General features: G+C 40.6%; 3 protein-coding genes across 3 annotated transcripts in view; 2 read left to right on the top strand and 1 right to left on the bottom strand.

The window, feature by feature from the left end:
* LOC130179719 (tandem C2 domains nuclear protein) overlaps positions 1 to 12,301 on the top strand; it is a 13,990-nt gene extending 1,689 nt beyond the window's left edge. The window contains exons 4-12 of the mRNA XM_056392704.1: positions 1 to 94; positions 578 to 657; positions 3,300 to 3,369; positions 4,335 to 4,435; positions 5,489 to 5,605; positions 5,810 to 6,001; positions 10,223 to 10,337; positions 10,421 to 10,620; positions 11,055 to 12,301. The exon at positions 1 to 94 is cut by the window's left edge and continues 77 nt beyond it. Coding sequence (XP_056248679.1) covers positions 1 to 94; positions 578 to 657; positions 3,300 to 3,369; positions 4,335 to 4,435; positions 5,489 to 5,605; positions 5,810 to 6,001; positions 10,223 to 10,337; positions 10,421 to 10,620; positions 11,055 to 11,165 — 1,080 coding nt within the window. The 3' untranslated portion in view covers positions 11,166 to 12,301. The remainder of the gene's footprint in view (positions 95 to 577; positions 658 to 3,299; positions 3,370 to 4,334; positions 4,436 to 5,488; positions 5,606 to 5,809; positions 6,002 to 10,222; positions 10,338 to 10,420; positions 10,621 to 11,054) is intronic.
* Positions 12,302 to 14,951: 2,650 nt separating this feature from the next.
* Positions 14,952 to 20,497, top strand: plek2 (pleckstrin 2). Its single transcript, XM_056394244.1, has 9 exons — positions 14,952 to 15,277; positions 15,461 to 15,625; positions 16,441 to 16,625; positions 16,737 to 16,828; positions 17,591 to 17,778; positions 17,906 to 18,007; positions 18,430 to 18,513; positions 18,803 to 18,881; positions 19,509 to 20,497. Exons 1-9 carry the CDS (start codon positions 15,224 to 15,226, stop codon positions 19,634 to 19,636), a joined length of 1,077 nt encoding a protein of 358 aa, XP_056250219.1. The 5' UTR covers positions 14,952 to 15,223; the 3' UTR covers positions 19,637 to 20,497.
* A 136-nt stretch (positions 20,498 to 20,633) lies between these two features.
* si:ch211-10a23.2 (Galectin-related protein A-like) lies at positions 20,634 to 25,077 on the bottom strand. Its single transcript, XM_056394245.1, has 4 exons — positions 24,789 to 25,077; positions 24,390 to 24,475; positions 22,716 to 22,896; positions 20,634 to 21,528 (listed from the first exon to the last, which is right to left on the bottom strand). Exons 1-4 carry the CDS (start codon positions 24,813 to 24,815, stop codon positions 21,385 to 21,387), a joined length of 438 nt encoding a protein of 145 aa, XP_056250220.1. The 5' UTR covers positions 24,816 to 25,077; the 3' UTR covers positions 20,634 to 21,384.
* Between the last annotated feature and the right edge of the window lie 2,207 nt (positions 25,078 to 27,284).

Below are 27,284 nucleotides of genomic sequence, written 5' to 3'. Positions count from 1 at the left end.
GGCCTCCATCGGGGCGAGATGGTCGAGTACATCTCCCCCGGCTCGACCCGCCGCGACACCCTGAACAGCAGAAACTCCGGTCCACAGAGCCCAGGTAGAGCAGACCACCTGTACACAGCAACCACAACCCTTCCTCGTTCTCTACGGTTTTCTTTCGTTCTCTGGTGTTTTGTTCCTGGCTTCTATTTTGAAATCTTGGTTTCCCTTCACTTAATAAATTCACAGCTCCCTCTTCTCTTGGAAACTCTGCAGTGGCTCCTTGTAGCTACAAAACCTTGACAGTGACAGATACAGTAGAAAACTTTCAGACCTGTTCACCTGCACGTCACAATGTTGGACTTTTTACTTTCTTTTCATTTTTGAAAGACTTTATGACGACATTAGATCTAAAGTTTGTGCCTGGAAATCCACAATTACACATAAACTACAGCCAAACACGGTGTTCACCATTTCGTAATTTACAAAATTTCCAGGGTAAGAAACAGTACGTATGCCTGGATTAATAACAGATCTCTGCAGATGAAACAGAACTTCATTTAAACCATCTTCTTATAAACTGCTGGGTTTCTCCTCCCAGGTCGGACTCTGAAGCCGGGCGTCCAGCAGCGTCTGAGCAGCTCCATGTTGGATCTGTCCAGCCCTCAGGGTCACATGCAGGTGAGACGGCTCTCTATCTAATCTGTATTCACACAGCGTTTCTCACCCCGCGTCGACCAAGACTAAATATAGTTTTATAGTTTCCACCGTCCTCAGCAGCCGAGTGGAAAACTTCAAACAGACCAAATAAACTGGTATTTTGATTTAAGGAGGAAGACGTCCTCTCACTCTGAGGAGCTGAAACACAGGCAGGTGTACGGTTTTATGGATGCAGGTAATGATCTGTAAAATGTCATAGATGAGCTACTTCTGAAAGTTTTAAAATTTAAACAATTATTGTCATTTAAATATGACTCTTTATTAATAGTAAAAACAAGAAATCGAGTAACAGTACTGTAGCAGTACGGAGGCCCAGATGTGACATAAAGCAGATGTTTGGAAAACTGGAAATTATTAAGTGAATGTACAAAGACCCAAAATAAAAAAACTAAGTAGTTAAAAACAAATATTTGATTCAAATAAACCAAGATGATTAAAAAAAACTTTTCAGTTTAGACCGACTCTGGGATTAAAGGAATAGTTCAACAGACTTTCTCTCCACTAATTAAGAGACAAGATTAATATCAGTCTCATATCTGTCCATTAAATATGAAGCTACGGCCGGCAGCTTGTTTGCTGCTGTCGTTAAATTAATGAATTAAAGGAAGTGTGAAATTGAGGTGGTGTGGTTTTATGAGGAGTTATTTGTCAGACAATTTTTTATTAGGCTGGGTCTGTAACTTCCTGGAGTCTCCGCCAACACTCATAACACCTAGTAAAACCACTATGTGTCCTTTCAAGGCCTTTTCTCACACTTTGTTTCCGGGTGAAACGATGGAGACGTAGCGTGTTGATTAGTCGATTAGTTGATTAGTTGACGAGTTTTCAAGGTGCTGGATGATGGATTTCGTCACCCATCAGTCGAGACAGGTTAGCTGCTTCCAGTCTTTATGCTAAGCTAAGCTAAGCTAACCGGGTGCTGGCTGTAGCTTCATATTTCCCATTTAGCCAAGAGTCGCATCAAAGTGTCCAACTGTTCCTTTAACGATAAGTAGATAAGTTCAATTTGAAAGTTTTTTTTTTTACCAACTGATCTGAGGTTGATGTTGTTTTCTTTCTTTTTTAACAATGGTCTTTTTACACTCTTTTAATTATATAGCTGTCATTTATTGATGCATTCAGTCATTATGGTTCCATGTACTGGAAATCAATTTTTGAAAAATGATGATGTGGTGAATTCAGCACTCCCTGAATCTACTTGTTTGCCACGTGTGATTCAGCTCCATCACCTCTGATTAGGAAGGAACCAGTTGATTGTACTGGGCGAAGTGGTGTTTAATCAGTATTACACCAAGGAAAACAATGAGTAAGTCTGGGCGTATTTTCTTTGTCATATAAAGGATGTGGTGCAGCGTGTCTGTCAACTATTCATGATCATTTAACACGAGAAGCTGAGTCCGCGTCCCAGTCCGAACCTCAGTAAACATTACAGTAGGCCGCTCGTGTTTAGCATACCCTGAGCTAACATGGAGATACATTAGCATTTCTGTTTTCATATGTTCTGATGTCTGCAGCCTGCAGCGGGTGCAGTTAGCTCCAGTGTTTATTTTAGCAACATCACAGGCAAACAGTCATAAGGAATGAAAGTACAACAGGTATACAGTTACCTTGGCAAATGAACCGGGGTTTCCACAGTGAAGAAGAGCAGCTAGCTTCGCTTTCAGAGTCGGACTGAACGACTGATGGATTGTCATGAACTCGTGTACAGACGTTCATGGTCTGAGGAGGATGAACCCTGATGACTTTGGTGATCCTCTGACTTTTCTTTGAGAGACACCTTGTGGTTCACGTTTGTAGTTTTGAGTGAAATGTCACTAACTATTGAGTGGTTATAGTGTGAGACTGTCTGTGCGGCAGGTTGTTATGACCCATAGTTACATTTTGTTGCTAGGCGACATCTAGTGGTCGTAGTAAATTATGACAGGAGCGATGAGATGGGCGTTGGTGACGTAGTATAAAGACAGACAACGTCCACGTCAGGAGGAGTTGGTGGTGGAGGGATGAATGTGACGCAGCAGAGCGGCGTTCGTTGTTTCTTTTAAAAGTTTCTTTTCAAAGTTAACGACGTTGTCAATATTGTAACCGTGGCAACACAGATCCTCAAGCTTAGGAAGAACTTATTTTAACCCAAATCATGATGTTTTCCTAAACCTAACCAAGCCGTCACCGGTGCTGCAGTAACCATTATGATGATATGTCGTGTGTTTATTATGGTTACCATGACAACCGAGGTGCAGTACACATGCTGCCATAGGGGGCGCTGGAGACACTGAAATAGTGCAGATGTTCATGTCCTCCTCAGGATGAATCATGATCCTCCGACTTTCCATCGAACATCATCATCAAAATCAGCAAATCATCAAAATTTTTACTTTGTCCAGTCTTGTGGTTTATGACCAAATAGCTGCATGCTAACATGCTAAGCTAAGATGGAGAAACATTATAATGTTCTGAAGTTAGCATTTAGCTCAAGACAGCAGCAAACAAGTGGGAAACAATGAGTGAACCTGTGATCCTGTCCTGACTTTCTCCTGTGTGTGTGTGTGTGTGTGTGTGTGTGTGTGTGTGTGTGTGTGTGTGTGTGTGTTTGGTTTCATGTGCAGCGCTTTGACTCCGTGTCCAGTGTCCTCAGCAGCACGTCCTCAGTGATGGGCTCCATTGAAAGCAGCCTCGGTAACTGGAACACAGATTTATCTCCTCTTTCCTTTTCAAACTTTCTCTTTGGGTCTGCTCCGTCCACCGGCCTCCTCTTCTTCGTGAGGAAAAAAAAAGAAAAAGGCCTCTTACCCCCCCCACACACCCCAACATGACTAAGTCTGATTAAGATCACTCTGCATTGTGCAAACATGAGAGGCCGGCCGCACTAATCACCTCCAAAGGTTTTCACTTCAGTCCATCATTCAAAATCAGAGATAAGCCTTCTCACATAAAGACTGTGTTATTCAACGCAGAGAATCAGCTCAGCTTCGCCATCGTCATAATTAAATCACTTGTATGATCATAATGTTATTTCTTTCGATCATGTTGTACGTTGCTTCCAGAAGGTCGTGCACTGCCGCGACAAGCTGCTGCTGTTATTACTGATATATGAATATATATAACATGCAATGATGTAAAACGGTTTATAACTAGGTTATTAATTCAGTTGTTGACACTTTATGAATCATAAATAAACTATTATTTACAAGTTATAATAGTTTATATATAATAGTTACTACCATTTATTACTGTCTTGTTTTAAAGTGTTTTTAATGAGTTACAACAAGACTAGTATTAGGTAGTAACTCATTAGTAAGATTAATGAGTAGTGAGCATTAGCTTGATCTCGCCAAATAGCGAGCCTTCATCAATGTATGAAAACTGTGTTATAACTTGTTTATAATTGTTTGTTTATGACTATAAAGTGTTTAGAATTAACAACCTAATTAAGAACATTTATAAAACCTTTATAAGGGCGGTCTTGTTGTAAAGTGGAACCTAGTGGAACCATAATATGCAGGATCAGATGTATATAGCTGTTTGGTTTAGCAGTGTCTGTAGAAAGTGACTTTAAACTGTAGATATATTTATATAATGACATTATATCATGTGATTTGTTCATGTTGTGCTGTTCTCCTCTGGATTCCCAAACATCACAGAGTCCATAACCCTGTCTGGGGACGAACGTGAGCTGGGGAAGGTATGCGTCCGACTCAGCTACCAGGAGGCTCTGGAGCAGGTGTGGATCACTCTGGTCCAGGTAAGGTTACACGCCGAGCGAGGCGGGACAGAAACCTCCATTGTGCTCCGCTGTAACATTTCTCAACGGACGCTTTGTTCATCCAGAACACAGGTTTCTGTTCGCTCCTCTCACTGCTCTATTAACTTTGGCTCAGACGGTCAGGAGGGAAAGGTGGATTTTTAAGGAGCAGAACTGAAGTGACTGATGTTGAAACACAGAGAACCGGAGGCAGAGTGCGTTCAGTCGAGTTTACTTCTCAAAAATGGGTTTTTATTTCACCCCAGAAACACGTGGAAAATACAAATGAATAAAAGCAAATCATGTAAATAACTGGGCCTTTAAAAGAGGTCAGCTAAACCAAAATTCTACTAAAAAAATACTGCTTACAAAACAGGACCTTACCTCAACTCCCTTACCTAACAAAGTGAGACGGGCGGGGGACATGTACGCCTCTTTAGGACAAACCAGGAAGTAGGACTGACACGGCAGACACGGAAACTCAAAGACAAAGAGAAGTTAATTAATTCAAACTCGATGACAGAACAATGTAAACTAAATGTGTTTAGAATAATACAGCGTGGTGTCAAAGTGCAACGATAAACAAAATTCAAAACCAAACAAACTGTGATTGTGTTTAATGTAACTTGATACGCTGCAAAGAAAACTAACACTGTGGTCATGATGTGGCAGAGTGTGTGTTTGGATGTGAATGTTGAGTGTGGTGAGGCCGGACGAGTGTTATCATATCACCGCATTAGTTTTATGCAGAGACGTTCTCTAGTTAGGGTTTTGTTTTCACTGTGGCACTTGAACTATCCATTGGGGCATTTGGATGATCAAACATTGGCTTTGGGGTCTCACAAATGCCCCCGATTGTTGTGTGTGGAGCAAAATCTGCTTAAACAAAAGGTGCTTTAAACATTAAAGCACCTTTTGTTTCTAACAATATTAAACTCGGTAAAAGTCAAACAGAGCAGTTTGTCCCACACCTGTTTGCCTAAGAGTACTTCAGCCTATAAATAGATCTGACCTGCCTCGGCTCACACTTTATTTTTCCTCTTTTCTCGTCAGTGTTCAGACCTCACCCTTCCTCCGGATGGAGTGGAACAACAAAAGATTGGATTTAAAGGCATCATCACCATCCCCAAACCCATTCAGTTCAAGAGCTCAACTAAGGAGTCCTGTCAGGTAACGAGCTTCTCTAAACCTGACGCACAAAATCCAGTGGTAAAAAATAAAGCTTTAGGTTTCAGGAGGAGTATAACAGGAAATTGACTTGATTTGACCTTGTGTACAGACGCTCTACATTTCCTTTCTTAATATGAAAGTGAGTAGAAGTGAGTGAGTAGAAACGGTCTCTAATCTTCACTTCCTGTTCCTCCTGCTCCTCAGGACGTGTCCTTCATGGAGACCTTTGTGTTCACGCTTCGTCTCAATCAGTTGCGCTGCAGCGCTTTAGTGCTGCGGCTGCAGACGCACAACCCCAGGAAACGCACCGCGGCGGAGTGCGTCCTCTCCCTGCGACAGCTCGGCCCTCAGGAGACGGACCACTGGCTCGACCTCAACCCTCCGTCCAAATCCTCTGTGAGTGTTGCCTTCACACGTCATGAGTCGGGCCTGTGTTCAGTTTGATGTCCGGTTTTTGTTTCCACCGCCTTGTTTTTCTGCCATCGACGTTGAAACGGTTTTTACAAGATAACCAGGAATTATAGAATTAGTGTCTCAAACCAGAAGCAATTTATAAAAGAAGAATTTATTTTGGTTCAGTTCAGCAAGTGCAAAACATCAATGTTTCCCTTGGTTTACCTCCAGGTGTCATGTAGTTTAAGATTTATTCGTTATTCAGGTGTTGCTGACGCTGATATCGGTGCGCTGGAAAACCCAGGTTTATTTATCATGGCTGATAGTGGGTTTCAGCCTGTGTCTGTTTGGGAGGAGTGTTCCCGACAATGACAATAACAACTCTTAAACGTGTATATGTGTCTTCAATCACTGTGAAAACTTGAAGTTAACTGTCTCCCTCACCATGACTGCAGCGTCTGTGCCGACTGATAATAATGTTGATGAGACAGATCATAGTTCATTACTGAGGCAAAACAAAACATAACAATATCTCAGGACACAAACGGCACAAACATTCCAGGTCGCTGTGACCTCACAAAACACATTTTGGGCCGTAACTCAAGATTTCATTTGCTGATTATGACAAAATTTCACACAAATATCTAATAGGATAAAAACGATGAAGCGATCACGGGTCAACTTCACTGTTTGATAACTTTTATTAAGTTCCTTCAAAGTCTTCAGTATATGAGTCTGGAAAAGACATGGATGTAAACTGCAGCTTGACTCGTTGGCAGAGGCGTACGACCATGTGGTCCTCATTCTAGTTAATGGATTTACCGTGTGACCGACCGACAACTTATACTGCCACCCAAGCTGCTAGCATGGCTTAAAACATTCACACAGATGCTTTAAGTTCCTCTGGGTTTAGTTTTGACCAAGTGTCAAACTCCAGGGCTGAAAAATGAAGCATCAACGCTGAAGAACCAGAAGCTGCAGTTCCTCTAATGGCCACTAGAGGCTGGCTCCAACAGTGAGTCAGTCCCCATAGACTCCCATGTTAAAATGTCCAACTTTACAGCAGAAATAAACATGTTTACAGCCTGGTACAAAAAACTGTTTTGGTCTCTAGAGATAATTTCCTCCTTCATGGCACCTGTTTATATAACTCACCTGTTTACATTTTATTAAGGACTAAAGTTATGGAGGATTGAGGGCGTGGCCTCTTTGAGTGACAGGTGGGTGAGCGTATACCTGCCGCAAACCGGCATGCATGAAGTCTCAGCTGCCCATTTGGGTTAACTGGGAGTTAGGGGCAGAGTCAGGCACTGCCTTGGCGACAGTGGAGCAGCTCACTCTGAGCTTCAGAAACCTGTGGGTTACTTCACAGAGGCTACATCCATCTTTACTTACATACATATTTACATATTTCTATGGTTTTTACCAGTTTTTTCCACCAGTTTAGTCCCGATCATGATCATGGATTTGAGCTTAACTTTAAAATGCGAAGAGTAAAGTCAGAATTTGCCTTACATATGGCAACATGACAAGTGAAAGTTAGAATTAACTGCAGAAGAACAAACAGTGAATGATGTTTGCCGACTCATGACGTCCAGCAGTCTAAATAATCAGTGCTTGGTTTGGTGGCCAGCCTTCATCATGGCTTCCTGCCTAATATTTTCTCGGTCGTAGCAGCTGATATTGTCGTACTCGCCGTCCAGCTGTTGAGGCCAGGAGGAAAAACTCTGTGTGGGAATATTCCAGACTTTTACTACTTATTCTCTTCACCATTTCCTCTGTTGGCTTCTGTCTTTTATCACCACTTTGTATGTGCACAGTAAATAAGAACAAAGCACTATGTGTGCCTCATAAAACTGTCCCCATGATGCATTGCAGCCCAGTGGCATGTACCGTACCGACCTTATGTTGTTGCATAATCACGGCAAAAAAGAGAAAGGGGATTCATTATGGAGAAAAATTGGGAAACAGGCTTTTATTAAAGAAAGAAAGGCGAGTGCGGATTCTGGAATCGTAAGATGTGAAAAGTAGGTCAAACCTCAAACCACTTCAACAGCAGAGAGTGGTTCTGTTGATAAATGGATGCATGTCTGGCCAGTGACAGTAAAATGTGAACTGTTTCTGCACTTAGGGGATCAGACAGTGAATCGTCATTAAGCTCTCACAGGGACAGCTTCATTCAGTCAGTGATTTGACCCATCTGGTGGACACAAAAGACCCAGATTGTCCAAATCAATGATCACTCGGTGGAAGCTCTTAAGAGCCAAGACAGCTGAGGTTGTGTAAATCTGTTACAAGAGAAATATCAGCAGCATTTGGAATAGACGCAGTGCAGCTGGCGGCCGAAGATGAATCACACAAGACTACGAAGTCTATACAGCGCTACAGTGCTAGCAGCTCTGTGTGGGGCTTTAAGCTAAAATTAGCATGCTAACATGCCATATGACATAAATGTCCCACAAATTATTGACTTCGAAATGTCAGAGCTTCTTTAAACGCCCCACGGTTTAAGTGGTGTTCAACACGCACACAGAAATGTAACATATGGGTTTCCATATATGTCACATATAAGAGGATTTATTATGATCACATATAGACTTCCTCTGGATAAATGAAGATATAAGTTTGTCACATATAAGAAATATACAAAGTAAAATCTATATTATGAATTTTTATATGGTATAACATGTTGCGACCATATGTGTTAAAAATATATAATATTATATATATTTAATTTATATATGCTATATTTATTATATATGTTTATATATGTTTTTCTTATTAATTTCTCATTCACTTTATATATATATATATATATATATATTATATATATATATATATATATTTATATATATCATTAAATATAATTCATATATGAAAATACTGATTATTACATTTGTGTTTGGGAATGATAACGTACTGATGTTTAGCAGCAACAAAATTACAGTTGCAGCTGATGGGAGATTCATTATATTTGCAGATATTTAGTCATAAACCAAATTGGACAGATTCAAATTTTGACCAGATGCAACTAGATAAAAAAATCATGGGATCATCAAAGTTAATAGAGTTTACTGAGAGGCACATGAATATCACAAAAAATACGAAATCCATCAAAAAGTTGAAGAGAAATTTCAGTCTGGGCCAAAGGGATGCACCAGCGGACCGACCAAGAGCCACAGAGCTAACACGGCTAAAAACACAACACTGTATATTAGTAGGATTAACACAGTCTTAATCTGCTCTGTATAAAGTCTGTTTAAAGTTTTAGAATCTGAATCTCACTAGAAAGATGTAATTTTCAGGAATGAAACTACTTGCTTTTGTAAGAATTCAATATATCTGGATGCTACAGCGTAATTATCTTAAAAGTCAAATGTAATACGACAGACAGACGCTCATCTCTCCACTTTGTTCTGGAGTAAAATAACTGGCCTGGTGGGGGTTCCCCAGATTAAAGGTCAAAATATTAAACACCTCAAACTGTATGTTTGATGACAAAACATGGACGGTTGATGCACTTTGTACATTCTTCTTGCCTTTTAAGATCATTACATCTTTTCTGCTTTTAATTAAAGGTCACTCTGTTGAGGCTTTAAGGTCACAAACTCCAACAGTGTTGCTCCCAATTTGACACCAAACAACCGTCCTGACGGAGTACACTCATTGTCCTGAGGGGAGAGCTGTGATTAAAGGTCAAAACTCTGAGCGCCTGTAGCTGCTGCAGCGCCCATCCACTTTTGATAAAACCTGATTATAGATGATGCATCTTGGAAGACAACATGTTTATTTGATGCTGGTTACATCTTTGGTGCTCGGTGTCCATGTTTATTCCAGAAGAAAACGCTGCCCTGCTTCCTGCGTATGTGCCACCAGGGAAATAATATCAAAATAATATATAAGAAAAAAGCTAAAGGTTATAAACTGATATCTTCATGTATCCAGAGGATGTATATATGTGATGATAATAAATCATTATTATACGTGACACGTATGGAAACATTAATCTTTATACAGGGACATGTATGTCATATGTTACATTTCTGTATAGGAAGCCACAGAAGCCACCCCAGTAAAGGAAGATGAGAAACACCAAAATAAAAGCTCTCTGAATTTGGGTAGGGAGAAAGAAAAGAAGAGATTTTTTTATTGTGAAAAATTCTTTGTTTTTAGACACAATCTGAGATGCACATTTAAAGATACTGATTGAATATGGTGTTTCAGGTGTGTCACTCTGAGCTGCATCTCACCAGCTGCTTTCAGCCGGTCAACAGCCGCATCCAGCTCCAGATCCTTGCCGCTCAAAACCTCCCAGCATCCTCCTCACCGCTCGCCCAAGGTAGGTGTGACCGGTGAACGGTCCCGGATGTCTTCCATGAAGTGACCACATGGCTCGTGTTAGTAACTGCTGTCGTTCTGTAGCGTTTTTTGTCAAGGCGGAGATGCACCAGTTGGGCCAGACGGTGATGAAGAAGAAGACTCGGGTGATGAAGGCCTCGGGGGGTCAGTGTCAGTGGGCGGAGACTTTTCGCTTCCAACTGGCAGCTTTAGACCACGCCTGCCTGCTGTCCGTCAAACTGTACAGTCGCAGCTCGGTCAGGAGGAAGCAGTGTCTCGGACAGGTGAGGTCATGTCACTCCGCCTCTTACAGGAAGAAAAAATATCGTTACTTAGCTACCGTTAGCATTAACAGCTGTTTACTTACCAGTCCTCTCAGAGAGCTTCACCTGTCATTGTGTTTACAAAAGAAGAGGTGATAATACGTCTCTTGAGCAGTGCTACTTCTTCAGGGCTACAGTGACTCGGTATCGGAAAGTGATGAGACAGTCTGGAGGGGCTGGGGCTAGCTGGTTAGTATGCTAACTTTCAGCAGAAGAAAACAAATGATGGAAACAGAAGCAAAACGAGAGTAAAGGAATAAAGTTTGGTACTGAACTCACAATTTCCTCTAGACTGGTAAGTAAACGGCTGTTAATGCTAACGTTAGCTACATAGCGAGAGCAAAACTTACAAATAACTCATGTAAGAGAAACTTGTGTCTGAATGTTCCTCTCAGGTGCAGCTGGGGTTCGACAGCCCCGTCCCAGAGGCTGTGGAGCAGTGGAAGGACACGATGGCTCACCCAGAGAAAGTGGTGGCAGCGTGGCACCGGCTGAGCGCCTCCTAAAACCTCTTCTCCTGACGTCCTCTTTTACGCCCCGCCGACGTCAAGTTTTTCGTGCTGCAGGCCCGACCACAGTCCTGTGACGCTGACGCACAGCCGACTCTGATGGACCGGACTGTGAACTGCTGAGCCAGCTAAGAAATGCCCTGCAGAGCAGATTTCCACAGAGATGCTTCAGGTGGTCAGTGATGGTTTGTAAACGGGGGTTTTGAACAAAGTGTAGATGCTGAAAAAGGTTTTCAGCTTTTTTTAGTGCAGAAATTGAGGATTTTATTTAAACTACAATAGAGCTTTTGCTTAATTAACAATAATTGAGCCGCAAAACTTATAGCTGTATATAATGCTATGTTTTGTAAGTCACACATTTTCTGTATATAACTGCTTTTTAGTAAAAAACCTGGTCACTTTGTTTCAGTTTACAAGCAGAGAAAGTGACTGTAATGTATACATGTAATGTATAAAAACGTCCATGTTAGCAGTCTGTAAATAAAACACATATTAAAGAATGACGATGTCAATTCTATATTTTTCTTATTGTCACCACAAGCACATAAAAAGACGGAAACCAACATTATGCTCGTATATATCTCGATCCTTTCCTGTCCCGTCTCCGACTCGCAGCCTGACCCTAGTGGTTGCTGCTGAATATGTCAGTCTTTAAAAATAATTAATATATAGTTTCATTTCTAAAACAGCTGGGATTGTTGTCTTTAGGCAAATATTACTTAAACAGGAGTAGCGACTATTTCTAGCATGTTCCTTTACTACAAAGAAGCACATTCTTTATAATAAAGGAACATCTCTGAGATGTTTGAACTGTCTCTTGAGAACAATGAAATAAGGTTTTTCTTGTTGATCAGTTCACTGTTGGTTTTGGTCTTTTCATGGGATTTACTGACAATAAGAAAAATGTAGAGAATCTACAGATTTGTCCTTTAATTCCCTGAAAGGTGAGCGAGAAGGTTTTCCCTTTCCCTAATTTAACTTTACAGGAAGTCATGTTACTGTACAACACTGCAGCAGATGTATCAAACCTTAGCTGGACGCTTTTGATAAAAAGCACTTTAATTATTATTTTTTTTTAAATGTATTTAACGTTTAATGTCGAATGTTTAATGATTAAAAGCAGGTGTTGTTCTGAAATATGAAGTTAGTGAGTGTGTGTTTATTGACAGAAGTTCGGAAATCATGTAAGACGTTCGGTGCTTGAGCAGGAGTCTGTAGATGTCTTTCGGTTTTTCAATAGAACCTAATAAACAGGAGAATCTCTGATATTGGAAGAATTTAAATTGAACATGAATGATACAGGAGCTGGTTTGTGGGCGAGGTGCCACATGGAGGGAAAACAGGCCGAGGTCTTCTTCAGCATACAACACACACGGTCTGCAGCACTTGTAAAATGGGTCAACATCCATAAAATGCTGTGTCATTAGTCACTTTTTATTGAAGGGGCCACAGATTGAGAAATGTCAAAGCAAACAGCAGGAGAATCTGCCGCCACAGAGTTTCTGCTCCTGACCCCGGAACATCTTGTTTTTTCCATTTCACCATTTCACCATTTCATTTTCAAGGCAATCTGCTGTAACCGCTGTCGACGGTCAACCTCATCCTCCACATGTGAGGAGTGACGACAGAAAATAACATCTGACAGGAGGAAAATCAAAACAATCTTTCACCTGCAGCCTTTTGGAAAGTTAAGGAATTTTATTTCAATTGACAGTTTGTTAAAAAACAACAGTTACCAGACATTATCACTGGAAATGAGTGGAATCAGATTCTTTACTCGCAAACAAATGCAAATTTATTTTCTCTTTAACCATCTTTACTTTTCAAATAATCAATTTTGCACAAGAAGAAGCAGCTTTAACAGAAAGATTTGTGCTCATTTGGGAATAAAACCCCTCAGGTCTCTGTTTCCTGTCTCAGTTTCAGTCTCATAAAGGATGAGATTGACCAGCCACACGCTCTGTGTAACCAGCTGTGGACGAGGACACGCAAACACACACCCAGCGAACAATAAGACTGTGGACCAAGAAAACAGAGTCTGGCGGGGTGTTTGCGTTTTAAGTGTGTGTGACCAGGACAACCTGGCGCTCCACGTGAGCGGACCTGCGTCAGAGCCCTTCATATCCTGGCGTGCCAAAACACCATCATTTCTTTTTTTCTTTTTTACGTAATTAATGTTTGATTTATGGTTAATGTTACACAGAGGGCATTCCAGACACACCTTCACCTGCGACTTGGCTTCACTGACTTCAGCTCTGAGGAGTTTGTTTGACTTCGCCTCCGGAGAGGTGCTTGAGACTGTGAAGCAGGATTTAGGTTATTGTTTCCTTGTTCAACCGATTCGTTTTTTTCTTCCTGACACATTCCCATTGTCTCGTGACCGCGTGCCTGTACGTGCAGGGTCCTTCACTGTGGAGACTCAGCCAGGAGACACAGTTCAACACTAACACTTCCTTTAGTTTTCATGCAGAATAAAAACTGATATGAAGAAGAAGAAGAATCTGCAGCATTACTTTAGTTATAATCTGACACTGGAGTTTTTATTCAACATCAATCATACAACTTGGAGAAGAAGATTATATTATTACACTTGTTTTAACTTGTGTTTCTTTTACATCTGTTCCAAACTTCATGACAGAGTTGATAGCATGACATCAAACAAACAAGGCAACTAAACATAAAAATACACATAAAAGTAGTTGTGAATTAGCAGCATTGCTCATATTAATGGTGACCATGTTTCCACGAACCTGTCTGTTCTCAACTGTAATCCTGCTGTGATTCTCTCTCTCTCTCTCTCTCTCTCTCTCTCTCTCTCTCTGCAACATTTTGATATTTTTTCTTTATTGCAATTTCTTCTGTGTTGTTGTCTGACGATTACACAAACAGATATATCTGCAATAAGCTGATATCGACGATAGCAGCTGCCTCAGTCTGTCAAGGTCATTTTTGCATGAACAGATAATTCATACTGTCATTTTCCCGCTTGATTCTTCAGCCACCATTAAAGAATTCCCAGAGAAGAAATCCTAGAGGAGCAATAGCAGTGGTTTCAACTGCAAAACAAAACAACAGCAACAGGCTTATTTAAGTGTCCCAGTCAGACATGGCAGCGTGACGGTGAACCAGCATGCAACACACCTACGACCCTGCAGCTAAATGGAATCCAGCCAACACTCATTTACTTATTTACAACATGTCTTCTCACACACAGGCCTGGTTCTGGTTCTGGTACCATAATACATAAAAACCACCTCAGTTCTGACAATACGAGGGTCGTGTGACAGAGCAACATTAGTTTCAATGCAAACAGGATGAATGTCTTTCACTCTAAGGTGATCCTGTTCAGAGCAGAAGTGTGAAACAGAAAGTTTGACGAGTAGAGAGACTGAGTCATTTCCAGGACTGATGCTGAAAGTAAAGACTGTCCCCTCTTCCTTATTGTGCTCTTTGTTTTGTGAGAACCAGGAACCAGGAAAAGGAGACGGAGACGGAGGAGAAAAGCTCTGCGGGGCCTCATGTGGTTTCAGAAGCAGGAACCTCAGTAACAATCCTCTTTCATGCACAACATCCCCGGTATTCTCGTTAAGCAGGTATCTGTGCACTTTGCAGGAATTAACATTTGAATGAGACCTGAACAGCAGCTGTGCTCCTGCAGGAGGGGGGAGGGGGGGGGAAGGGGGGGGGGGGCAGCGGTTGACCACCAGCTGCTGGTTTTTCATCAAAATGGGATAAAAACACGTCTCATCTGCTCGGAGCTTCGTCTCCAGGATGGAAGACATTTCAGGAATCATGAGCTTTCACCAAAAACATCCTCCCCCTCCCTCTGAAGGAGTCGCTGCGCCCTCCTGTGGTGACAGGCAGAAGTTACAGGCGTGGGTTAACACGCATGTGTGTTGAGCAAGGTGAGTGTGTGTGAGTGTGTGTGCTTGGGTGTGAACGGGGTGACGAATTCAGAAAGGCACAGAGAAAAAAAAGAAGAAAACTCCCCTGAACACTGAAAACCTGAGCGAGCAGGAACAGGCAGCTCATTCGTCCAGGTCACACTGAACAACATGGACACAGACAAGAAAACCTCGACTCTGAGAGAAGGATTCCTGGTGAAGAGGGTGAGAGATTTCTGTGGAACAGATCAAAGTTCAGAAGCTGTAAGATAAGGAGTCAGTGTGGTGATGGAATAACGGCTAAACAGCCAGATTTCTATTTGTCTGACAGAGTTTTGGCTTCTTCTCAGACGGATCTTAAATCCAAGCAGCCGGTTTCTATAACTGTCCTGTCTCATCTGCTTGCAGGGTCACATTGTGCACAACTGGAAGGCGCGCTGGTTTGTGTTGATGCCAGACAAGCTGCTGTATTACAAGTACGAGGGAGGGAAAAGAGACTCATGTCAGCGAGGGAAGATCCTGCTGAAGGACTGTGTGCTGACTTGTCCTTTTCTGGACTGTGAAAATCGGCCGGTGAGTTCGTTTCAGGCACCGGAAGGTTTTTTATAGGATTACAGGAAAGTTTCAGATAACTGATTCTGAAAAGTCATTTCATTTAAAAAGTGTTGAGACGGGAGACATTTCATAATCCCTGTATAAACACTGTGGATGTAACCTCAGCTCGTCTGTTTGAAACACCTGAGGACAGACAAGTAGAGTCACCTGAGACCAGCAGAACACAAAGACCTGAACGTTACTGTCAAAGCACAATCAGAAAATTACTTTAGAGTCAAGTTCATTAATGTACCTTCATCATTTGTTTTCAATCTGATTCTTCTGTAATCGATCCAAATAATCAAATAATCAAATATACAAACAACTACAGTACAATAAAACTGAGATAAAAATATACAGATACCAGATTATTCCTCTTTAAAGTTATTAAACTTAATAAGATCAAGAGTTTTAATTTATTCTCTAAATTACATTATAAATCCAATAAAATGGGGGGTGATTTTTGTAATCGTCAAATTACAAACTAACAATAAATTTAATGTCATAATTATTACTTTAACAATATATAATGATTTTTTTATATTCGAGCAGCTGATGTTGCGTTCACTGTTTTCCTTTGTTTATGTTTTAATGGGTAGACTCCTCAGTGGGGGAGGGGCTTCATCCTTTCACACCTTGTTTTGATGAGACAGAACTTTCCCTCAGGTTCATGATTTGTCAGGACCTGACTTCCATCATCCATCACCAACTTTTCAATTCATGTTTCCCGTTCTGCAGATTTTTAAATGTCCTCTGGTGCTAATAATTAAAAAATCTCCCCTCTCTATTTTTAGCTGGTGTTTAAGCTCCAGACAGTAAACGGAGTGGATCATTTCCTGGAGGCTTGTTCCCGAGAGGAGCGAGACGAGTGGGCAGCTGACATCACGGCTGCCGTCGACCGGCTGCGGGCGGCTGATGGTGGGAAGATGACGAACCAGGAAGAGCCTGATGGTTCCCAGTTACACAACATTGATCTCAGGTAAACAACAAATGTCTCCCACAGTCTTCACATAAACGTCCAACCCTGTGGTGTGTTCACTGCCTCTGTTTTTACATCTGACATGTTTCTCTTTTTCCTTCTGTCTTAAAGCAAAGTGTTGGACTCCATGTACGACGTCCACAGTGGAATGAAGATGAGCACTCACGTGGAGCAGGGCAGCAGCTACAGCAACTGTTTCTCAGGTGAGCCTCTTTCCTCTTTTACCTGTCAGGTGTCATCTGATCTGAGACGACAGCAACCTGCCGTCCATCCTCTGCTCTCTGGAGGATGGAGCTCGGTTCATAACTGGGACACACTGTAGCTCACAGGTTGTGTCTTTAGCAATTATTGATATTTAAATTAAGTTTTGAATGATATCATTGGATTTTTAAACAATATGAGTTAATTTGTATATTACAGAGACAATTCAAGACATATATATTATATATATAAGACTAATAAAGAATTTAGAACAACAACTTAAGACACGGTGACGAGGAAATACATTTGTAAAATCTGCTTTTTTAAATTTATTTGGTGAAAATAAAGACAAAGAAAGTGATAACATAACATAACATGACAAAACATAACAACATATTATTGCTCTACATTTAAATACATGAGATTTATTGACAGGGAGAGAAAAACAATGATAAACAAGTAAGGTGTCTACTTTGATTGAACTGCATTTAATTTAATTGATAATGATAAATAAGTTCAGTCTGTTATGTACATATTTATATAAACCTGTTTATAGCCACTGTGTGTTTAAATCAAAGGCTAAAGGAAAACAATAAAACACCTGAATATATGAAGCTTGTTCTCTTCAGTCTGTGTCTGGTGCTGCATCTATTTAAATCACGTCTACATGTATCCGCTGGGTTTATGTCTGACTCCATGAGCATATCACAGTACAGTGTGTACGTACATGCACGTATAGCTCTAGGTGTGTGGCGTCCCTGCAGGTTCAGCCGTGGTGGACTGGCTGGTGTTCATGCAGCTGGTTCTGACCCGTGTGGAGGCCGTGACGCTGGCCTCGGCCCTGCTGGAGGAGGGTTTCCTGCGCACCGTCGGCCTGAAGAGCGTGGAGGCCCTGCGCACCGCCGGGCTCAGCGAGCAGTTCATGGACGACTCCACCGCTCTGTACAGCTTCGTGAGTAGCACTGAGTTTGAGCGTTTTGACCTCTGACCCCTTATTTTGAGCGTTAATCCTCTTCTTACATCCGTCTGAGCAGGCGGAGGTTCCGCTCGGTTCACAACGTGTTTGTGTTTAATCACAGTCTGAAAACTTAAAGAAGAGAGGCAGCGTGAAGGCGGAGACGTCGCTGTCTGCAGTGGAGCTGAGTGGGAAAGTGATAAAGAGAGGATTTCTGCTGAAACAGGTAAATTAGCCCCGAGTTCATATTTCACACCAGTTCCAAATAGCTTATAACTAATGGTTGATGAATAGATCAGTTATAAGCCATTAATAACGACAACCTTCGAGAGATCGCAAAATCCATTTATTAACAATTTACTAACATTTACAAGAGCAGATTATATGGATGTGATTAATAATTTATTCACATTTCTAGCTGCAGAACTGATGGATTATTACAAAGTGAGAAACCTCTGGATTAATAACAATCATTAAAACATAGGTTAACACCCGCCAGTGGCCAAACTGGCTTATAACTGATGTATAAAGCATTAACAAGTGTTTTATTAACTATTGATGAGGCTGTTGAACACAACTTAAAACCACTGTTTGTATTTGTGAGAGTGAATGTGTCAGACTGACACTTTAAATGATGTTTAAACGCAGGGACACAGGAGGAAGAACTGGAAGGTGCGACTGTTTGTGCTGCGTTCAGAACCTGCGTTCCTTCACTACTACGATCCCACCAAGGTGAGTGTGCAGGAAATAAACTACTGGTAAAATCACTTACAGGAAGTTTTAAAAACTAATAATCTGGTTAAACTTAAAAAAAATCAGATTTATGGACATAACAAATATATAAAGCTCAGATCTCATGATGTAGGTGAACTCTTGTCTGACGACAAAAGGCCCAAACTAAGCAGTTGTTTTGTTTTACCTTTGCCTCAGGTCATTACTCATAATACCCATAATTCCCAGTAATTCCCCTCCACAGTCCTGAGTCAGTCTGATCCACTTCCTGTCTTGTGTCACTCCTCAGGATGACCTCAGCCCGGCGGGCGGCTTCTCACTGCGCAGCTGTCTGGTGTCTTCTCTGGACGATAACGGCGTTCCCTCAGGTGAGTCGCCGTCTCCGCTGACGCCTCGAAAACATCGTTTTTAAAAACAAACTGTTGTAAAACAGGATGAGCAACAACAATGACTCGACCCTCTTATTCCTTCCCACACACAAACTAAATATATATCTACATATGTTGAATTTCCATATACATATAAAATAAAAACACATGTTAAAACTACATATGAAACCTATTAGAAATCGGAACCAGACATATATATAAAGCCTTTTAACACGTTTACATTATTAACAGTAGAGTCCAAAAGTCTGAGACATTTTCCCAGAATGTGAAGAAACATGTTTAAAATTAATATGAAAAACATAAATGAACATATAGAATTTTTATATGTATATTGTTTTAATAAACCTGCATATGTAAAGTAAATTATAAATCGTTATAACAATATAATTTTAAATGTATATCTTCATGTGTCCAGAGGATGTATATATATATATATATATATATATATATAAATATATATATATGTGATGATAATAAATCCTCTTACAGATGACACATATGGAAACCTCACTCTTGATACAGGGGCATTTATGTCATATATTACATTTTATTTTTGTTTTCCATGTTACTTGATGATAAATAACGACCTTGATTTATCTTCTGCAGGTGTGAAAGGAAACATTCAGGGAAACCTGTTTAAAATCATCACTCACTCAGACACACATTACTTCATCCAGGCTCCGACGCAGCAGGAGAAGATGGACTGGATCGACGCCATCAGAGAGCAGACGTGAAGCAGCAGCTTCCTGTTCTGAAGGAGAGTCCATTTACACATTCCATGAATGTTCTGTAGCAACAGGGAGGGAGCGTGAGATCTAAATGAACGTGGCAACGGTTACGTAACATTCCTGATTCTGTATTTTAAAGTTTCTACGAGGATGATTTGAGGCTTTTAAAAACTGTAGCATTTCTCTTGTGACATATTCAGTTCAATGTAAATGGTTTTTTTTTTTATGTGTTTTACATGATTTCTGTAACATTAAATATAAACATAAACAGCTTGATACGCTTCCACACTCCAGTGCTGCAGAAATCATTTACTCCAGTGCTGAGCTACGGCTTCGAGGTGCTTGCTACTTCTGACGGTGAAAATAACTCGTTCATTTTCAGATGAAGTGATTCTGATTTATATCTGACAGAATAAAATACAATGTTAATAATCAAATTAGTGGTTCGCACCTTTTTTTTTTATTTTTACGAAAAGCAACATGTGGTCCTCTGTCGACTCTTAGATTTCTGTTTCCTCTAAACTTCAAAAATGTTTTTATTTCAGTAAGAATTTGAGAACCAGGTTTGTACAGTTATTCAATATTTCAAAAACAATATTTCACATATTTCTGCAGCAGAACTTTTTCTTGTTTCCTGCCCCGTCAATTATCTCAGGGGTGGAGTATTTTCACTGGGTTTATAGGGTACTTTTATCTTTAAGTAAAGGATCTGATAGCAAGAGGAAGTGCAAGTACAGACAAGAAACGCCTGAGGAGGAGGTTGTCAGAGTCATGGGGTTTGAGTGCAGGCCGGCTGCTGGAGGCGCTCCCTGCAATAACAGACTGACACTCCCACTCAGCAAGCTGAGTCCAGCCTTTATCTGAGTGACTCAGGCTGAGCTGGTGTCGCTTTACAGCCTTATTCTGCTGGAATCGCCTGATATGAAATATGATGCGCCGCTGGAGGAAGTCCAAGTAGAAGTTACACGAGCACAGAGGGAAAAACAACAACCAAAAAAAAAAATAACAACAAAAGTGATTTATTGCAGTGAAGTAAAGTCAATATGTAACATTCACATAAAAAGTGCTAGTGGTAAATGAAACGGACGGGAACCAGCGGGCGTTAGTGGATGACGGTGCAGTAACAGAAAGTGTGACGTAATAATCGAATGTGTAAAACGGGAGATAAACTCAGAGGAGAGAAACACTGACATGCACTAATGTAGGCTACTTAAATCATTTTACATTGTTACACCTGTTACAGTACTTAGTCGGCCACAGAATGACAATCAGCTGATTTCAGAAAACATTCATCTTCATGCAGGCGCTCGTAAACGTAAGTGCTTTCAAAGGTTAACTCCAGAGAAATCAAAGAACGAACCATCTGAAATGTGGTTTCAGTGCACAAAGCCTGATGCAGCTGCTTTTACTGCTGACACATCATGTTTGTACAAACGTTCATCGAGGGAAAAATATCGTAGCTTAGACCGCATTGTTTAAAACTTAATTCACTTCAGTTCAAATCACATTCCTCAGTTGATTTAAGACATTGATGACTGTTACATTCAGTCAGTATCTTCAAGTCCCCGAACAGGTAATCTAGTGAAGGCACTTAGACTTTACACGTGATTACGAGGCAGGTAAAACTTTGTTTGGAACTGGAAACACAACATCCCCATCGTGGGGTCAATTTAGTCACTCAAGAAGTAGCTCTATTCTAATCGTGTGTATTGTCTGGTGTCCCGGGACGTCCTGGTGTTGTTCGTCTGCGGGGGTTAGGCCACCTTGGTGAGCTGTAGGTCTCCAAAGACTCGTAAGGACGTGAGGGAGGCGAGCTTTGGGATCCGGTGGGTGAAGCCACACAGAGGCTGTCCGTCCACCAGGATACGAAACTGCTGGTGCTCGCAAACGATCTCCATCTAAGAGTCGGACGGAATACGGGGGGTTAGTTTTTATATTTAAAGCTGCATGTTTTTATTCCTCAGTCAGAGCAGCAGCCATCTTGTTTTCAGGTTGTCCGTCCGTCTCATTCTCGTGGACACGACGTCTCAGTAACGCCTTGACGGAACTTCTTCAAATATGGCACAAACACTCACTGGGACTTAAGGATGAACTGATTGGATTTTGGTGGCTAAAGGTCAAAGGCCAAAGTCAGTGTGACCTCATGAAACACTTTTTAGCCATAACTCAAGACTTTACAGCAATTATGATAAAAAATTCACACAAACGCTTCATATTTTATATTGACTCTGGATAAACAACCTGTGACCGGAGACTGGAGACTGGACTGGTGATTCTAGTTTATATTTAAAGCTGCATGTTTTAGACTTAAAACTTAAATGCAAAAACATCCTGACTCACAAGCCGGGGCTGCAACAGGGAAGTCGACCAGTGACGGACCAGTCACGCTAAATATGAAGTCATAGCTTTGTCTTTCTTTGTCGTTTGGAGTTTCCCAAAACATATTTACACAATTAAAGGGACGCTGTGAAATGTTAGGCTATCATTAGGACTATGGAGCAATGTTTTCATGTCATTCACATGCACTAACATGGATTTTACACTCATCAAGTGTCGGTTGCAGCAACGAAACGAGAAACTTAATAATGCAGCAGCAAAGGTGCAGGGAGATTTACTTTTTTCTTTTTTACAAATGTTTTATGAGGCAGGAAGTACGTACGGACTGATGGTCACATGTCTGTATTTGTTAGGCACAAATTATTCTAAATCTATTGTAAATATGACTTTTATTTAGAGAAGAGAGAAGAAAAGTATTTTAAATGTATGAACATCATGTAAACAGCAGCAACTTCGTGCTCTGTCAAGACTCCAGAGGAAGAAGATAAACAGAACCATAAAAGATAATCACCTCTACTACTTTTATCCTAACAGTGACAAACAATAGCATGTTACCGTGGCAACCAAACATGCAAAGTTGCTTATGGTGCAGCTTTAAAGGCTGACTGTGTCACAGGGTGATTCACTGTGAGGGTAACTGCAAAAAATAAGACACCGGTCACTCCCCAGCTCTCACACGTTACAATCATCCGGTCTCAGTGCTCAAAGTCCAAGTGCAAAAACAGTCAGACATATTTTTTTGAAGTACCTTGAAGGATTCTCCAGGTGCGAAAGGAAAGAAGGAGAGGGTGTTTTCAGCCGGACCCCACTTTCCAGCCAGGCGGGCGTTGCGTTGGACGGCCTTATCCATGAAGCTGACCTTCAGCAGAAGACCCACGTCGCCCTCCGTGTCCGCGTCCTGAGGCTTCGTGGACACAGTGAGCTCAATGCTGAGGAAACACACACGGACATCAGGGACAGACAGAGCGGTGCAGAATACTAACATGTGAAGACTGACATTTAGCTTTTCTTTCTTTCTTTCTTTCTTTCTTTCTTTCTTTCTTTCTTTCTGTCTTTCTTTCTGTCCAGATTACGTGGAGAACAGTGACATCTCCTGGTCTTCATGATAACTATAATGTAGTAATGAGGCATTTAATGACGTCTGAATATCAGATGATCTTAATCAGTGTCAGTGAGTTTTCACACATCACTGACGATGGATCTCACTCTTCATTTTCTTATTTTCAGCAGTGGAAAAAAACAAAGAACATTTCCTCATGCACCACACTTCAGTAAGTTTAAGGTACATGTACTAATGTCAAGGGGAGATATTTTGCTTTTTCACTGCACTACATTTATTTAACAGCTATGATAATAAAAATAACTTTGCTGATTAAGATTTTACAAACAAAATAATGAGAAATTTAGTTTAAAATAAGCTTCATCTTCACCATTTACGTCTTACATTATTCTCATATAACAATAGTCCAATAATACGAGGATACAACACTGACAGAGGCCATTCTGCATAATGGCAACTTTTATTTTTGATATCCTTTTGTAAAATAACTTCAGTAACATTTTGAGTATTAAGTATTCTGACAATGCCGTATCATGACTTAAACAAAAAGATAAATTGAATATTTCTTTTTTTGGTATGCAGCTCTTCCTTTGGACCAAAGCTAAAACGTCACAAACAACACACCTGTGTACAACTTTTCCATTTTACAGGGAATTTTGTTTCTTTATTACAGTTTTTTTGTGAATGTACATTTTATTTGAACCCAATCTGAGCACCAAGACGACAAAGAACACGTGTTTGGCTGCACATTTTTTGGTGATATTAACAGCGGACTAAAGAGAAATAAAATGGAAATGGAAAGATCTAAATTAAACACTGTCCTGTTACAGTCAGTATTGAGGAAATTGGCCCTTCGAGCGTCTGTCCTTAAAAACCCTGCTGATGTTTCTGCAGCCAAAAATAAGTTTCTTTACATAAAAAAAGAAGTTTATTTTTGCTCGCTGTGTTTTTTTTGTGTAGCCTAATTGTGATGTTTTACTGGACATAATTGATGACTGACTGAATAAACAACCCGATGATATTATCAACCAAAGAATTTCCACAGTGACTCTTTAGATTTCATGGGATTTGCAGCTCTCCCACGCACATTCACGGACTAACCTATAATTAGGAAACGCACAAAGATATTTTCACTGCACGGGGACTCGCTGCGAGGTTGGCATGTGCCCTCAAACACAGACAGCAGCTGTATCTGCTTTAAAAATCCGTTTTATTGGCAGCCAGGGCATCTTTATCACTGACTTTAATTGGCTGCCACGTCATGTGCGCAACAGTACGTTAATAATGTATAATTCGCTCTTCATTGCAGATTGAAAACAGGTGTGTGTGTGTGTGTGTGTGTGTGTGTGCGTGTGCACTAACCTTTTGGGTTTCTTGTTGATAATTCCCATAACAACCAGTTTCATTGAAGGCCGCAGCCCACCCTTTATCTCTCCGATGTACTCCCCCTGTGAAACAATAGAGATGTGTACACGCACAGATGAGCCGCTGTACAGCACGAGGCCTCCCGCTCCACAGCACAGACAACACACTTTATTACTGGAGGATCTATGAGCCGGTCCCTCATCATGCAGTCTGCGGTGCGCTGCAACCTATGGCACCGATGGGAACAATAGCTTTATTGATTCGGATCCTAAAACAATCAGTGACTCAGCTGCACAAAACTCTGCTCCTGGATTTTTGTTTCCCACCATCCTCAGCGGTTCAATATTAAATGTCTCAATGCATGCGGCGTTAAACGAAGAAAAAGCAGCTACATACATTTTCTTTCTTGTCCTTTTCTTCCATTCCACCCAGGGCGTGATGCGGTGTGGAGGTTTTCGAGCTGTGATGCCAACTGAGGACTGATTGACTCTGCCTCCAGCTGGCAAACCCCGCCTGTACTACGTTGTCATAGAGACAGGCTCCCAATTTGACAGTGATGATGGTGGGAAGCGGGAGACCGGCAGAGAGAGAGAGAGAGGAGGGTTCTCACACAGGCTGAACTACGGAAGAGGATTAGGGCCAATTTTTTTTTTTTTTTTTTTTTTTAAGATAGATTCTGACTCTAAACTCAGAATTTTAACTTTCGTCTCATTTTAGATTCTTCTAGTTGGACTTTTTGAGGATTTATTTATTTTTATTTATTTTTTAGGATTTTGACTTTAATCTCACAATTAAGAGAAAAAAAAAAGAAAAAAAGAAATCACTTTTTTTTTTCACACACACACCCTGATCCTCAAAGATTGAAAATCGAAGAATCTAAGATTAAAGTTAAAATTCCGACTTTTTAAAGAGTTTAAAGTCAGACACATGTCAAATCAGTCTTAATAATTTGGATAAGGTTCTCTTTTGTAGCTAATATGTGAACGTGACTGTCTTTGTTGCCACCTCAACCCACCTGAGCACACAGCTGTCTACAGCCTGCAAATGATTCTCAGTCTATGTTAAAGTTATGTACATGTTGTGCGCTTCCTGTGATGGTCCTGAGAGCTCAGCCAAGCAAATAAACACTTGGAAATACACAAAACACAAGCAAAATAAAGTAAAACATCTGCATCAATTTGGACATAGATCATTTATTTTATTTAGGAAAAAATGCTGCAAAATGAGAGAACACAACCAAATACAGACACAAGCTGCAAATAAAGAAAACAAACAAGTAGCTACAGAAACGCTGCAGGGTTAACAGCAGCTTTCTGGAAATCTGACTCATAGGATCGACCTTCATAGCTGGGGTCACCAAGGCAACAACAAGCCTGTTCCATGTGTTCATATATCCCCAGAGACATTTCCCTTGTAGTCTGTGAAACTTCTACATCACTATATTTGGTTGTGTTTGCAGCGTGTTTCTGTGTTTCCAAACCTTTATTGGACTGTCATTACAGATGCATTAATATTTAAGTAGAATTGATTATTACTTTACTTTTTATAATGTTGTAACAATGCATCATGTTCAATCGGCAGATCATATCCTTTGTAAATATTGATTTTCAAAATAAAAAGCCTGAAATGTGGCATATAGAAGTATAATAGAAGTATAGAATAGAAGTATAAAGAATCATATGGTGGAAATAGTGAAGTAAAGTAGAAGAACCTCCAAACTGTAAATAAATACTTCAGTAAATTTACTAAAGTTTTAACCTGGCACCAGGTTACATCTATGAACTGCTCATCCCCTAATCCAATCACTGCTCTCCATTCCAGCACCTGGTAAAAACCAAAGGTGAGCGAGTGTTTTCAGTTGTTGGGAAAGTTTCCTACTAACAATCAGATCTCCCTCTTTGATTGATTCCTTTAAAGACCCATCTCTTTTCTTTAGCTGCTTAAATATCATAGAAGACATGCCTGACCACACTACGGTCTATGTCTTTTTTAAATTTACTTATATCCTCTTATGTCTGTTTTTATTTATTTATCTCATAATTAGTGTATTAAAAACACATTGGTCGACATTTGTTATTTTTAAATATGCTCCATAGCAGGGGGCCACACATTGTAAACATGCAGGGGACATGCCTCCCCTGGGGAAAATTCCCCCAATTCACAGCAGCTTCATGCTGTTTACTGTATCAAAACATTTGTACATCATTTGGGAAAAACATGAAAGTTGCCCAGGAAAAAGAAATCATCCTAAACCTGCATCATATTATGAATCTAGTTGTTTTCTATCTCCATCATTCTGAAACCACAAACACAACAGATTCTGAAAATGACTAATTTTCACTACTGCCCCATAAAAGGAGGCAAAGATTGTCGGATTGTCAAAGATCACACATTTACTCACACATACCCATCCCTCTTTCTCTTCACGTCCACAAGTTTTCACATCTCATTTCCTCCTTCTCTCCTTCATTCTTTTCCTCCCTTTCTACTCTCTTCTTCATTCTTCAAATCCAGACTTCCTCTTCTGTCTTCTGTCTTCTGTCTTCTGTCTTCTGTCTTCTTCTCACCCTCTCCTCCTGGTTCTTCATCATATATTATTCTCCTCTCTTTTTCTCTTAACTTCAGCTTTTCACTCCTTTCTATTCCTGCTTCCTCTCCTGGTCCACAGGTTGTCCTGTCCCCGCGCTATCTTACTCATTTACCGTCATGGCTCGCCAAAAATAAATAATAATATAAATAGCTATTTCCCCCAGTACAGTACTAATAGAGCTCCATAATACCCCCCCCCCCCCCGGTCCGCCTAAGCTCTATAAATACATTCACTTGTGTTGACTACCTTATTTAAGTAATGTGTCTCTCTACGTGTCAATCGTATTTCCGACAGCGCTTGAA

This window comes from Seriola aureovittata, chromosome 13 (genome assembly GCF_021018895.1).
Source record: "Seriola aureovittata isolate HTS-2021-v1 ecotype China chromosome 13, ASM2101889v1, whole genome shotgun sequence".
Classification (NCBI taxonomy): Eukaryota; Metazoa; Chordata; class Actinopteri; order Carangiformes; family Carangidae; genus Seriola; species Seriola aureovittata.
Note: the sequence above shows the minus strand (reverse complement) of the source record. Positions and strands in the feature narration are given on the sequence as shown.